General features: G+C 35.8%; 1 protein-coding gene across 1 annotated transcript in view; it reads right to left on the bottom strand.

Moving 5' to 3' along the window:
* LOC113830542 (condensin-2 complex subunit D3-L) overlaps positions 1-12500 on the bottom strand; it is a 30402-nt gene that overhangs the window by 17583 nt on the left and 319 nt on the right. Inside the window, exons 1-12 of the mRNA XM_070133901.1 lie at positions 10911-12500; positions 7636-7812; positions 7084-7250; positions 6259-6412; positions 5920-6118; positions 5445-5565; positions 4148-4340; positions 3033-3184; positions 2453-2609; positions 2121-2252; positions 995-1166; positions 606-802 (exon numbers count right to left, since the gene is read on the bottom strand). The exon at positions 10911-12500 is cut by the window's right edge and continues 319 nt beyond it. Coding sequence (XP_069990002.1) covers positions 606-802; positions 995-1166; positions 2121-2252; positions 2453-2609; positions 3033-3184; positions 4148-4340; positions 5445-5565; positions 5920-6118; positions 6259-6412; positions 7084-7250; positions 7636-7812; positions 10911-12500 — 3411 coding nt within the window. The remainder of the gene's footprint in view (positions 1-605; positions 803-994; positions 1167-2120; positions 2253-2452; positions 2610-3032; positions 3185-4147; positions 4341-5444; positions 5566-5919; positions 6119-6258; positions 6413-7083; positions 7251-7635; positions 7813-10910) is intronic.

Below are 12500 nucleotides of genomic sequence, written 5' to 3'. Positions count from 1 at the left end.
AGAGAGAGAGAGAGAGAGAGAGAGAGAGAGAGAGAGAGAGAGAGAGAGAGAGAGAGAGAGAGAGAGAGAGAGAGAGAGAGAGAGAGAGAGAGAGAGAGAGAGAGAGAGAGAATCTGTATCTCTGTATCCCTGTCTCTGTATCTTCTGTATCTCTCTCTGAGAGAGAGAGAGAGAGAGAGAGAGGAGAGAGAGAGTGAGAGAGAGAGAGAGAGAGAGACAGAGAGGGAGAGAGAGAGAGAGAGAGAGAGAGAGAGAGAGAGAGAGAGAGAGAGAGAGAGAAAATCATTCATATCAATATCAAAAATAAACCAACTGCCTTGAACGACAATACTAGTATGCATTTTTTGTACCAGCATTAGTACTGCTATTGTTTTTCCCATTCTTTTAGCAATAATATGAGTCAAGATTGAAGGGATTGTGAGGTCAAACCCTTTTCAGGGATCATTTCTCATGTAAATTAAACAGTGCAAGTGAATGACCAACTGTCCAAGAAAAGAAAAAATATTCCACAGAGAAACAATGAATATTAAAAATAAATAAACAAACTAGATGAAAAATAAATAGATAAAAAATTTAAAAACATCATGTTCATCTCTCCAACCCACCTGTGAAATTATGGTCTTCTTGATGGCCATTCCTGCCATAGCTGCCTGTTCAGCTTGGTCAGTTGGCTGGTCGGCATCCTCAGGCCTGGACTTAAGGGATGCCAGCTTGATCTCATCGCTGCTCAGTACTGTCAGCGTGTCCTGTAGCATCGGGAGGCTTGAAGGCGTCAGCTTGATCCGGCCATCCACAATGCCCCCTAGCATGAGGCAGAAATAAAAGCTGAGTCTACAGACTTTTAAAATTTAAAAAGTAAAATATTTGCTGTAAATCATATCACTGTTTGTATCTTTAAATCTTAGTAAGCTTGGCATCTATTTAACTATAAACTGTAGTTATGGTAAATCTTGAAAATTCTTATGCAAGACCAATTATCTTTTCTTCTTTTTACCTAGCACATCTTGACAGAGTCTTTGGGTAATTGTAAATCTCTGATCATCAGGCATGTGATCCAGCATAAACCGATAAATCATGTGGCGGTCCTCTCGGTGGTGCTCCTCTGCTAGAGAGAAGAGCTCCTTCTCTGAAGTACTCTGAGTAAACTTGTTGTAACTCTCATGCTCCTAGAAATGAAAAATATGAAAAACATTAAGGAATTAAGGAGATTGTCTACTCCCCCCCCACCCCCCAATTTCTTTTGTTGGTTTTAATGAAAGTCACACCCTTTTACCTAGACCCTAGCCAGATCTCTGCTATCAATCTTATAATTGACAAAAAACTTTTTTTATTTTTTATTTAAAAAAAAATAATAAACAAAAATAATAAAACAAAAAATAAATAAAATAAAAGTGTAACTTGACCAAAGTTTGAACATTCAACAACAACAACAACAACAACAACAAAACAGGCATTCTGATTTTCTTTAAGATTCATCCTAAATCTGAGGAATGTTGCAGATACTCTTGAAATAGCACTAGTTAATTTTTTTTGTATCTTTTCATAATTATTTTGGTATTAACAATAAAAGGTAGAAGAATAATCTTCATACAACATAATCTCCTATCATCTACATGCATTCAGAAGTCTTATGGAAATTCCCAGCACATAACAATGTCACAAGCTACTTATCTTATGGTAAGGTCCCACTGCTTTAGGTGTTTCTTGGCATGAATTGACCATTTTTGAAAACTTCTCCAAAATCCCCAAAAAAATAATACAGGCATTTTGATTTCATTTCTGAATAGAAAAATCTTTCATCTATTACACTGCGAAAGCACATCATTCAAAATCGACCTTTTTTTTCTTTTCTTTTCTTTTTTTAATGTAGACAACTTCTGGACCACCATAAAGAGGCCTTTAATATATATATCACTTCTAAAAGCAGCATACTGTCATGGAATAATAGGCTGAAGGCTGGATGTGTCATCATGAAAAATTTGGCTGACAGCCGAGGTGAAAGGAATGACTTATAATAAATGCACAAAGCTCTGCACAGAGCTCTAAGGCACCCGCATTTAACAGGTTAATGAGAATAATACAAATGCACTTAATACATTTAAACATTATTAATACTTTACCTCATAACAGTTGTAATGGAAAATACATTCAATAAAGTGTTGACAAAGGATCTTTGGAAAACGTTTCAGCAACCTCTCTGTAATGTAGAAAATGACTGTGCTCCGTATGTCTTCTTGGTCATCTGTAAGGCACTAAAGAAAAGAAAAGAAAAAATCAATGTAAACTACATTATAAATCTGAAAACATTTCTACACATTGGTGTCTAATAAACACACTAATTACTGGAAAAAAAATATAAACCCATTCTTTTTTATTTTTTTTTTTACAAAAACTGGCTCAATGGCTAGTAAATGCAACAATTTGCTAATAAAACAATCCTTTTTTCCTTTACCTGTAAGATCCTATAAAAGAAAGAACCTTTGAGTTTAAGATAATCCTCTTGCAGCAGATTGATCAGTAAAGTCAGAGTTGTCCTTCTAACTTGCAAATCTGGGTCTCGGAGACAAGCAGTAACTTGTGGCATCAAGGGATCCACCAGTGTTGCATACCTAAAGAAAATATGTACCAATGATAACAATTATAATAATATAATAATAATAATAATAATAATAATAATTATAACAATAATTATCATTATTCTCGTATCATTATGAGGTATAAATGTAAATCAATTAATTTAACATATAACAAAAATAGGTAGCATCTTAACCCAGTAGCACCATTACATTTTCAAACCGAAAATAATGGTTTCCAGGTGGCTTCAAAATCAGCGCACGGGCCAGTCCAGGAACCTGCCCGTGCGCCACCCACCACAGGCAACAAAATCAGAACACAAGCTCTGATCTAGCACCGCAATGGCAGGACGCCCAGTAATGTTTTTATTTCTGGGACTCAAATGTGAGACACCCATGAACCAGATCCACACATACATAACAAACTATTAAATATCAAATAAAACCTCCAAATATTACCTGACACACATATCTGATAGTGTGAAGACAATATTGATCTTGAGAGATGAGCATGTACTGGAATCTAGCATCTTCCCAAGAGCTGGGATGATGCGTTTGGCTTGATCTTCGTGTTGCAAGCACATTTTGCCCAGGGTCACCACAGCCAGAGCCTGAATAGCAAATAAGTAATCAAGAGGTGCTAGAATAGCATAAGGTATAAGTAAAAATAAATCAAATAAGACAAATATGCAAATGGTCTGAGCAAATCACCCTACCAAGGTAGGAAACATAGTGCCTTTGGTAAACAAACATGGTGCCATCTAAGTGATGTCCCAGGGTTCACTTGAGCAATCTCATATTGACATGAAAAGTTATGGTGTGATAAGACCTTAAAAATATGTTATAGAAAATGAAGATACATATACTTTTGCAGAGCCATGTTAAAAACTATGCACTAAAAAAATCTGGTCAAAGTTTGCAAGCAAGCGCTCATGGATATAAGACATGTTTCTCAGATGCTGGTCCATCAAACCTCTCTACATCATAATAATCCATTCACATAAAGTTAGCCAATAGAGTTAAAAATTAGAGGCAAGGGAAACATTTTCACCATGCTTTTTGCCCTCTTAATTAACTGCAGCATACATTATTTTTTTTACTAAATAAGGGTAAAAGAGCCTCTTCTATGGGTCTTTTTCTCCTGAATGACCACAGTTAGGGGCAAAAAAGTAAACAAATGTCTGACCTACAACTTAGAGCAGGCTTGACTGCACTTGACTTGATAGGGTGTCACATGGGAGTGATGATAGATGCCATGCAATGAGTGGATTACATCCTCAAAAAATAATAATAATAAATAATAATAATAATTAAATAAATAAATAAATAATTAAAAAATATATAGAGATATATGCATATATATGTATATGCATATATACAAAAAAAAAATATATATATATAAATATATATATATATATATATATATATATATATATATATATATATATATATATATATATATATATATATATACATATATACATACATATATATAAGGATATTCAAAAGGATAGCCAAATAGATTTTTCATAACCTACTCAAACTGAAAACAAAACCAACTTCTCAAATCAAACCTGCACTCTAGTAGTTGGTATAAAAGTGATGGCCGTAGGCTGAGAACTCTGTGTCTGGGACGAGGGGATAATTGCTGACCCAGTTCTCTGTACTCCTGATTGGTGAAATATGATACTCTGCAGCATCAAGAACATCCTTTTGTTGACCTTGTGAGGACAAAGCATTGAAGCCTCTCCCAAGGTAAACAGGTGTCTGTAGATGAGATTAAGATTGAAAATGAAGTTCTGTCATTGACTTTGCAGTCTCTTTTGATTAATCATGGGATATAAAATATAAAATAAAAAGGAAAGTCTCTGAAGGATAATAAAGAAAACGAGACAAGGATAAAACTGATTGAAAAGTTGTAGAAGATAAAAAGATAGTAAATACATAGAAAAAAATTATAATTGATATGAAAAAAGAAAGGGAGGAGAACATGCACTGAAAATCCAAATTTATACTATTTATATCATTTAGTCTTTTGAAAATTTTGACTGAACAAAATTAACCCACTGGATCCAGGTACATTACAACATGCACATGGACCAATATCTAGGTTTTACACTTACTTGAGACACCACTCTCTCTTCTTGTGAGCTACACTGGGCCAACCCAGAGGAACTTTTATGTGTGATATATAGACTCACTGTCACACTTTTGCAATCACATTATCTATTTTCTGCAAAAGCATTTTTTTCTTTTTTTGCAATTTACCAAGGTCTATATTTGTCCATTGTCATGCTATATCAAGATGGAAATAAAATGTTTTCCTTTGCCAGATTCTACATAATCTCTCTAGGTAGTCTACAACTGCATGGTAACAGTCACAATAAAGATTTGTTATCCTATTTTTTCATATTACTTGATTTTCTATAACAACCTGTGTAGCCAGCCACAGCCAACAGGAACAGGATCCTGAGCATGGAAAGTGTCTTCCCAGGAGAAAGTGCTGTTCTTGTCACTACTTACAGAGGACAGATGATACATTAAACCCTTGGAAATTGAAATAATAAAAGAGCCCCTTCCTAAACACTCATTGAGTCTCATCTTTCTCCAAGAACTTTATATGTTTACGATGACTCATTTCTGTCAGCCCAGCCCTCAGCCAAAATTCTCATGATGGCATACTCCCATCACCCCAACCCACAGCCAAATTTTTAAAGATGGTATATTCATGTCATGCAGCCCTCAGCCATTTTTTTTTTTCCTGATGTGATGGTCATGTTATTCAGATCTAATGGGTTAATTCTGTTGATTTGACATCACAATAAAATCCACAAGAGACAACCAAGTACGCATTCATCATCCCTTTCTTACCTGAAAAGCAGCTCCTCTCCCTCTTTGTCTATGGGGTCTGTCTTTTCAAACAGGATGTGTTTCAAGTGGTCGTCACACATCTTAAGAAGTGGAGCCACCCATTTCTCTATGTCTTTTTGTCCTGAAAGTTCATGTTCATTTCATATTATATATATAAAATATTACCTTTGTATTTCCATGAAAGGACCAGATTGTCAGAAATGTAATTGTAAAAGAAAATAAATCTAGTTGTAGCTTCTCATAAAAACAAAAATTATGTAATTCACTGTGATAGATAAAAATGTAAGGTATAAATAAGAATGAAAAACTTTACATTGCAACCTCATAAAATTATGATAATTTAATTGAAATACTTAATTAGCCATGCCTCTGGTTTTGTGATGTTATATCATTCTTATTTAAGCCTTTTACTAAACTTTATATCAAATAATAGAGATATGAGAAACAAAATAACATCCAGTTCAACCCAACCTACCCTCTGCCTCATCACCATGGAGCTTATAACTAAGCAGAGTAACTGTATCCATCATGGAAGATATGAGTTCAACTCCAACCAAGAAATTGTTGACAGGCTCCAAAAGCTGCTTCTGCAAGGCCTCAGCACGGTCGTTTGGTACATGCTTGATGCTGTTGCTCAGTACTTTCAATACTTGTTGTAGGGTATAGGCACCCACCTGCAGTTATTAAAAAACTGTCATTGCATCATTTTTATAATGCTGATATATCAACATTTTTACAAGTGCCATACTAAAATAATATCCTTTCCAAAAGCAGATAAATGCAGATTTACAGATACATTACTAGCGTCATTCACCTGTGATTCTCCTTGACAATGCTCTTCAAAATAGTCCACAGCAAAGGCAATATTTTTCACAGTAATATGATTGGAAAGCAAAGCCAACAGTGTCCAGACTTCTTCATTGTATTTATTCCCAATGTGAGTGCGAGCAATGCTGGCAATTTGGGGTCTGCAAGATGAAAGGAATACTTGTTGCAAACTATTTAATCATATCATTTTAAACTCTACAGCAAACACACACACACAAACAATAAACCTTACTAATTAACCAAGTTCATTTCACAGCCAGGCTTTTTTTTATCAAAATAGTGAACTGCTTTCTGCCCAATCCACTTGAAAGGCCTACATCCTTTCTAACCTAATATCATTGCAACATCAGTCATAGTAGTGTCCCCGAAACCTGATGGCTTTCCAGCAAAATCCAACAAACCTTCACTAAACATATTCTGGCAAACCAGACTTAATGATAAATGGCCTGGAAGAATATGGCTTGGGGTGGATAGATAGGAGGTATCAGGAAGATCCAACCAATGAATACCTAGTAAAACTGTAAATTACTTGTATGATATTTGTTCAATTACCAAAACACTGTTTCACTTACAAGCTTTACAGAGTAAATCATATCAAACTTCCACTTTTATATATATATATCTGTTTAAAATTGGAAAAAAAAATCAATCAAACAAATGAAAAAAAAAAAAAAAAAAAAAAATTATATATATATATATATATATATATATATATATATATATATATATATACAGAACTTAATCTATCACATTTGCAATCATGCACAACCATACATCTTTGTAATCTATGAATACAAATAAGTATACCCACCTTACATATTCTGTTTTGGACCACATCATGATAGCTTTATTGAAAAACTTGTGGAAGGAATGTTTTGTGATGCCACTCAGTACATGCCAGGGTAGCTTGCTTTCGGGCAGATTACCCTTAGGATGGTCATGAGGTAACATGGGCTTGAATAACAGTTGATCAAGAACCTATTGACAGATATAAATTGTAAATTATATTTTTAATTTCATATCACATGAGATATTCTCCAAAATCTGTTTCAGCAATAGCATAAAAGTAATAATTTATGGATAAATCTGTAATATAATTTATGCATGTATTTCATAGATTGCTTATAAAAAATATAAATACAGTAACTTCCTGAGAAATGAAAAAGACTAATGCTTGTGACAAACCAACATGAGCAAAAATGTTACTTAACTAAAAACAACAAAATAAAGCCTTGTCATATCATTAAGACTTTGAATAAAATAAATAGCATCAAAGATATGTTCACCTGAAAGAAAATAATCATCATCATAATTCCATATATTTATCATGTGCTTCTTATTTTCATTTAAGGTCAGAACTTACCTCTACTACTCTCTCTTGAACTTTCATCTCTGGGTCAAGAATAAGGGGCAAGACCCCTTTTATCCACCTTGACATCACACCACTGTGTTCTGGGTAACACAATACAAGTGTTGTCAAAGAAGTGACCATCTGCTTACGGATGATCAGCGCTGGGTCCCGACAGTGCTCTACTAAGACCTGTGGAAAGTTGTACATTGTAATGAAGACTTTCAACAATCTAAAGATTTGAAGTAAGTCTGTAGGGTAATGTGCAAGGCAAATCTATAGATTTTCAGAAACGAACAATCATATCATTTTTGATTCATTGCTTTACACCACATTTTTTTCTCAAAAGAGACTTGGGAACTTGGACCACTCCAGAGTCCAGAGTGAGTTGCCAGTTTTTTGGTAAGAATGTTTATACTATAAAAAGTGCAAGAATTTTCCTAATAACTATTTCTCATCCTATAATTTACTACTTCTAACTGAAAAGATAAGGGCTTTTCTACATTAAGGACAGTTTAATTTTGAGGGTTGCATATTAATTTTTCTGATGGAAGCTAATGAATCTTACATTTTTTATTCTTACATTTTAACATGAACATTTTTTTTTCTTTTTTTGTGATACATTGCAGCCAAAATTATTAATGTTCCAAATGCTTCATTTTATGTTTGGATGCTCACTAAATCAACTTGATCATTTTTTATTTCAGTTGCAATTTTAGTTCTACTAATTACAATCTGCATTATGAGATTTGGACACATCACATTCATTTTCTGGTATTTAACAGACACTGCGTCCAATCTGCTTTGTGTCCCCCCTGAGCTTGCCTAAATATAATCCGCAAGTTCTTCTGGGGTTAATGAAAACTATTGATTTATTAAAAGGAACTGAGTTCTATTCTAAATGTAATTCCAAGGAGCAATACAACTTGAGACAGCAAAGAAAGCAAACATGCATAAACTTCTGTTAACCCCCTAAAGTCTAAAGACAACTGCCTGCTTGATATCCCACCCCCCCAATCCAAGCTGACTTGATCAATGTATAGCCTTTCCAAAACTGCCAAATGGTTTTCATGAATTATGTATGCTGTAAGTGGGATATGGGGTGTGTGAGGAGGTAACCCTAGTACGGCTTAGTTAATATCTTGTTCTCAGGAATATTTTTTAAATTTAGCTTTTCTATTTTCTTTGATCATCCTGTCCTTGATACCCTAAATTATCACTTGGTGAAGTCGAAATGTTGTTTTTGAACTTCATGTAATTTCACAAAATCAGTAAAAACTCTGATCGACTTGTGCTAGGTATCACTTTAACCCACTAATGCCAGTATATTTTGAAGCCGAAAATAATAGTTTCTGGGCGGCTACAAAATCGGCGCACAGGGCCAGCCCAGAATCTGCCTTTGTGCCAGCCTTGGCCCACAACGTATTTGGAGCGCGAGCTCCAATACAACATCCCACTAGCGCGTCGCCAGGCAATGTTTATTATGGGTTAACCCACTAACGACGGGTGTCCCACATATGGGACACCCAAAAAAATAAACATTGCCGGGTGTCCCGCCAGTGTGACGCTGTAACGGGGCTTATGCTCCGATGTAGCAGCGGGCAGAGTCCGATTTTGTAGCCGCCCGGAATCTTTTATTTTTGGCTTCAAAATATACCGGCTTTAATTGGTTAAACTTCAATAAAAGTTTTTTTTTTTTTTGTAGGAATAATAAGGAGCCCTTATCTTTATCTTTATCTTCTTTTTTTTTTTTTTTTTTTACATCAAAGACAAAGCAAACGGAATTAAGAACTAAACTTTCACATATTGACAGAGTCAAGATAATATAGTCAAACTATAAAGAGTGATAGTGTAAAGGAAGGTTTACATGCATGAAGTACTGCATGTGCTTCTCAGTTGATTTATGGTTAATGTTCGTAACAATTAAACGTGTTAGACATCAAATATCATATAGCACTATGGTAAGATATCATGGAAATAAAAGGGTAGAACTGAGTTAATGATTAGAACAAAATGGGTTGCATGTCAAAAGTCATACTCCACTATTGGATACCATAATAGTGAATAGGGTAATTAGGGGTAAATTGGGTAAACAGGGCAGGAATTAGTAAAAGGGGGAAGGGGGTTACAGGCAAATGGCAAATAGATCAAATGGAGGGTATCAAAGCATTTGAGGAGGGAGAACAAGTTGTCAAAAGAAAAAATAAGGGATTCTGTGAGAATGACCCACAGGTTGAGGGATCAGGAAAGAGAATGAGTGAGGAAAACAGGTATGGGCTGCAGCAATGGAGAGATAAGACCACAGTATGTGTGGAACTAAACTAGGAAGAATTATGAAGTAATCCCCAAGTAAAAACGGTAGAAATGGGTGGTGAAGAAGTAGAAGAAGAACCTGAGGAATGAGACAAGGGACCAGGGGAAGGAGGTGAAGTATCAGGAAGAATCTCTAGGGGGAAGGATCTGGGGAAGAACACTGCTGTAACAAAAAGGAGTCATGTAAACCTTCAGGAGGGTGTGGAAGGGATAATGGAGAATGAAGAGGAGGATAGGGTGTGCTGGTAAATAGTGGGAGGAAGAGGGGTAGTGGGAACTTGATTCCCTAAGATTGCTGACTAGAGTTGAGGACTTAGTCTTTGACAGGTGCAGTCCTACTATAAACTTTTCCCAAATAAGTCATTATATAAACTTTTATCTTTGACTTTATAATATGATAATAGATAACTATTACAGAAACTTGAAAAGAATATATGGGTAGTACATCAAACTCATTCAACTGAGAGCAAAATCCAAGTTTTGCTACAAAACTTAAATTCAGGAAAAGAAATTTTCAATTTTTTATGAAACAGATCTATGGAGTACCAATCTGGGGCCTAAAGTCTACCCACAGTTTATTTTAAGGTAAGGGCATTTTACAGCATAAAAACCTGAACGTTAACATGTATAAGATGATTTTCAAATGAAAGGCCTAAATTTTACAATCAGTATAAAAACAAAGTATATATAATACTATATGAATGATTAGATCATTTTGATATTTGAGTAATTTCTGTAAGTTTCTTAGAAAATTGTGATTTTGGGAGTTTATTGCCCTGAAACTTGCAAACCTGCAATTGTCTTTCCTGAAAAAAATTGTTCAAGAACAAATAGTGTAAAACAGAAATTGTTAATCATAATTTTTTTTTATTGGAGTGACACATATATTCCTAGAATGAGTGACTGCTGTCCTTAAGAAAAATATTACAAATATATTCATAGTATACTAGCAACAAGCTATGAACTACAATACATACCTCAATATTTTTATCCGTAAGCATCTCATTGTCAATTCTCATTAAGTTTTCTAAAACCTGTAAAGCTGACTTCCGTACAGTAACCTTGTCATCCAGTGCCCGACGATGCAGCATAGAAACAACTAAGGAAGCATTTGGTAAATCAAGATCCTCATCTTCTAGCTCAAGTGGAGATTCCATATTGATGTTGTTATTTTCAATGTGTGGAGTTGTAAAGACTGTTGGCCGAGAACGGAAAAATATTTGCTTCATAGCAAGCATAATGGTTGGATTGGTAGAAAATGTGCATTCTGCCAGCAAGGCCAACGCTTTTGAACGGACAGTAGCTCCACTATCACGACACCTTGAAAATATAATACTCAGTAAAAATTTATGGGAGAGAATATTTCGATCCGGTGGGACATTTACCGAATGATCTACTCTAACATTGTCAAAACTGCTACTGCTGTTGTCATCTTCAGACTCTTCCTCTTCCTCTTGACCCTCTCTTATTGTTCTGAGGGGAGGTTGTACCTCTTGAGTGCTGTTCTGCACTGGGCGATTATCTGAGCCCTCAGCTTGGCGTTCTTCTTCACCTAGCATCTTTGAGATGACCTCCAGTAGGAAAAGCCTGTGACCTGCCTTTTCGTTATGGGAGAACTTGAAGAACCATTTCATCAGTTTTGTGTACAACTGGATGGGAAGATAGCGCAATATTTCCACAACAGACTGTGCAGTTTTTTGCCTAAATTCTGCCTTGTCTGGGACCTGAATGCATAAGTGCTGGATAAGGATATATACACCTTCATGTGCTTCCTCCTTCACTTGCGTCAATATGTACTTGACAAAGATGAGGGAATGGTCTCGTATAACCCCTAAAGATCGAGCTGACAAGTCTGAAGACCCTCGACTGATCATAAGAATATTGTACATTATGTGTTTCATAATCATAATAACAATTTTGTTTACCTTACCATGAATGGGGTTGCATATAGATTGCAGTGCCACATAAGCATTGTACGCTAGTGCTGTGACAGTTGCTGGGCCATGTCTGCCAACAAAGATTCCTTGGGCATTGTGGGTTTCTGACCGTGACACATCAACAAGAATACTAATGGTCTCATCCATTGACTCTGGTGAATGTTTCAATGAGAACCGTTGGGAGAGCCTCAAGAAATCATTAAGAAGAATATTCAAAGATCGAATGAGTTTGTTTGCCTCACTTGGAGTAAGCATTGTTATTTCAGCTTCATCGTCATCCTCCATGTCTGCCATTAGTTCCTCATGCGACTTCCTCTGACTACCTCTAACACCACCTTGACGCCCTTTTTTTGGGCTCACAGCTCCCACACGCAATTTAGTTGTCAGGCGCAGGATATCTAGAGCTTTGAGGTACATGACGGGGTGGAACACACGGAAGGCATTGCTTCCTGGCACAGAGAGGAGGAGGAAATAGAGGCTGGCCGCCTGGATGCCCAGCTCACGATCTTCCTCCTTGGCATCATACCTCTGACCTCGGAAGATGTAAAAAAAGAGCAGTGACATCAGCCCTTTCAAATTCACATTTTCGGACAAATCAATCCAGAATCTTGTGTGTGTTTCGACCTCACC

This window comes from Penaeus vannamei, chromosome 19, assembly GCF_042767895.1.
Source record: "Penaeus vannamei isolate JL-2024 chromosome 19, ASM4276789v1, whole genome shotgun sequence".
In the NCBI taxonomy this organism is placed as follows: Eukaryota; Metazoa; Arthropoda; class Malacostraca; order Decapoda; family Penaeidae; genus Penaeus; species Penaeus vannamei.
Note: the sequence above shows the minus strand (reverse complement) of the source record. Positions and strands in the feature narration are given on the sequence as shown.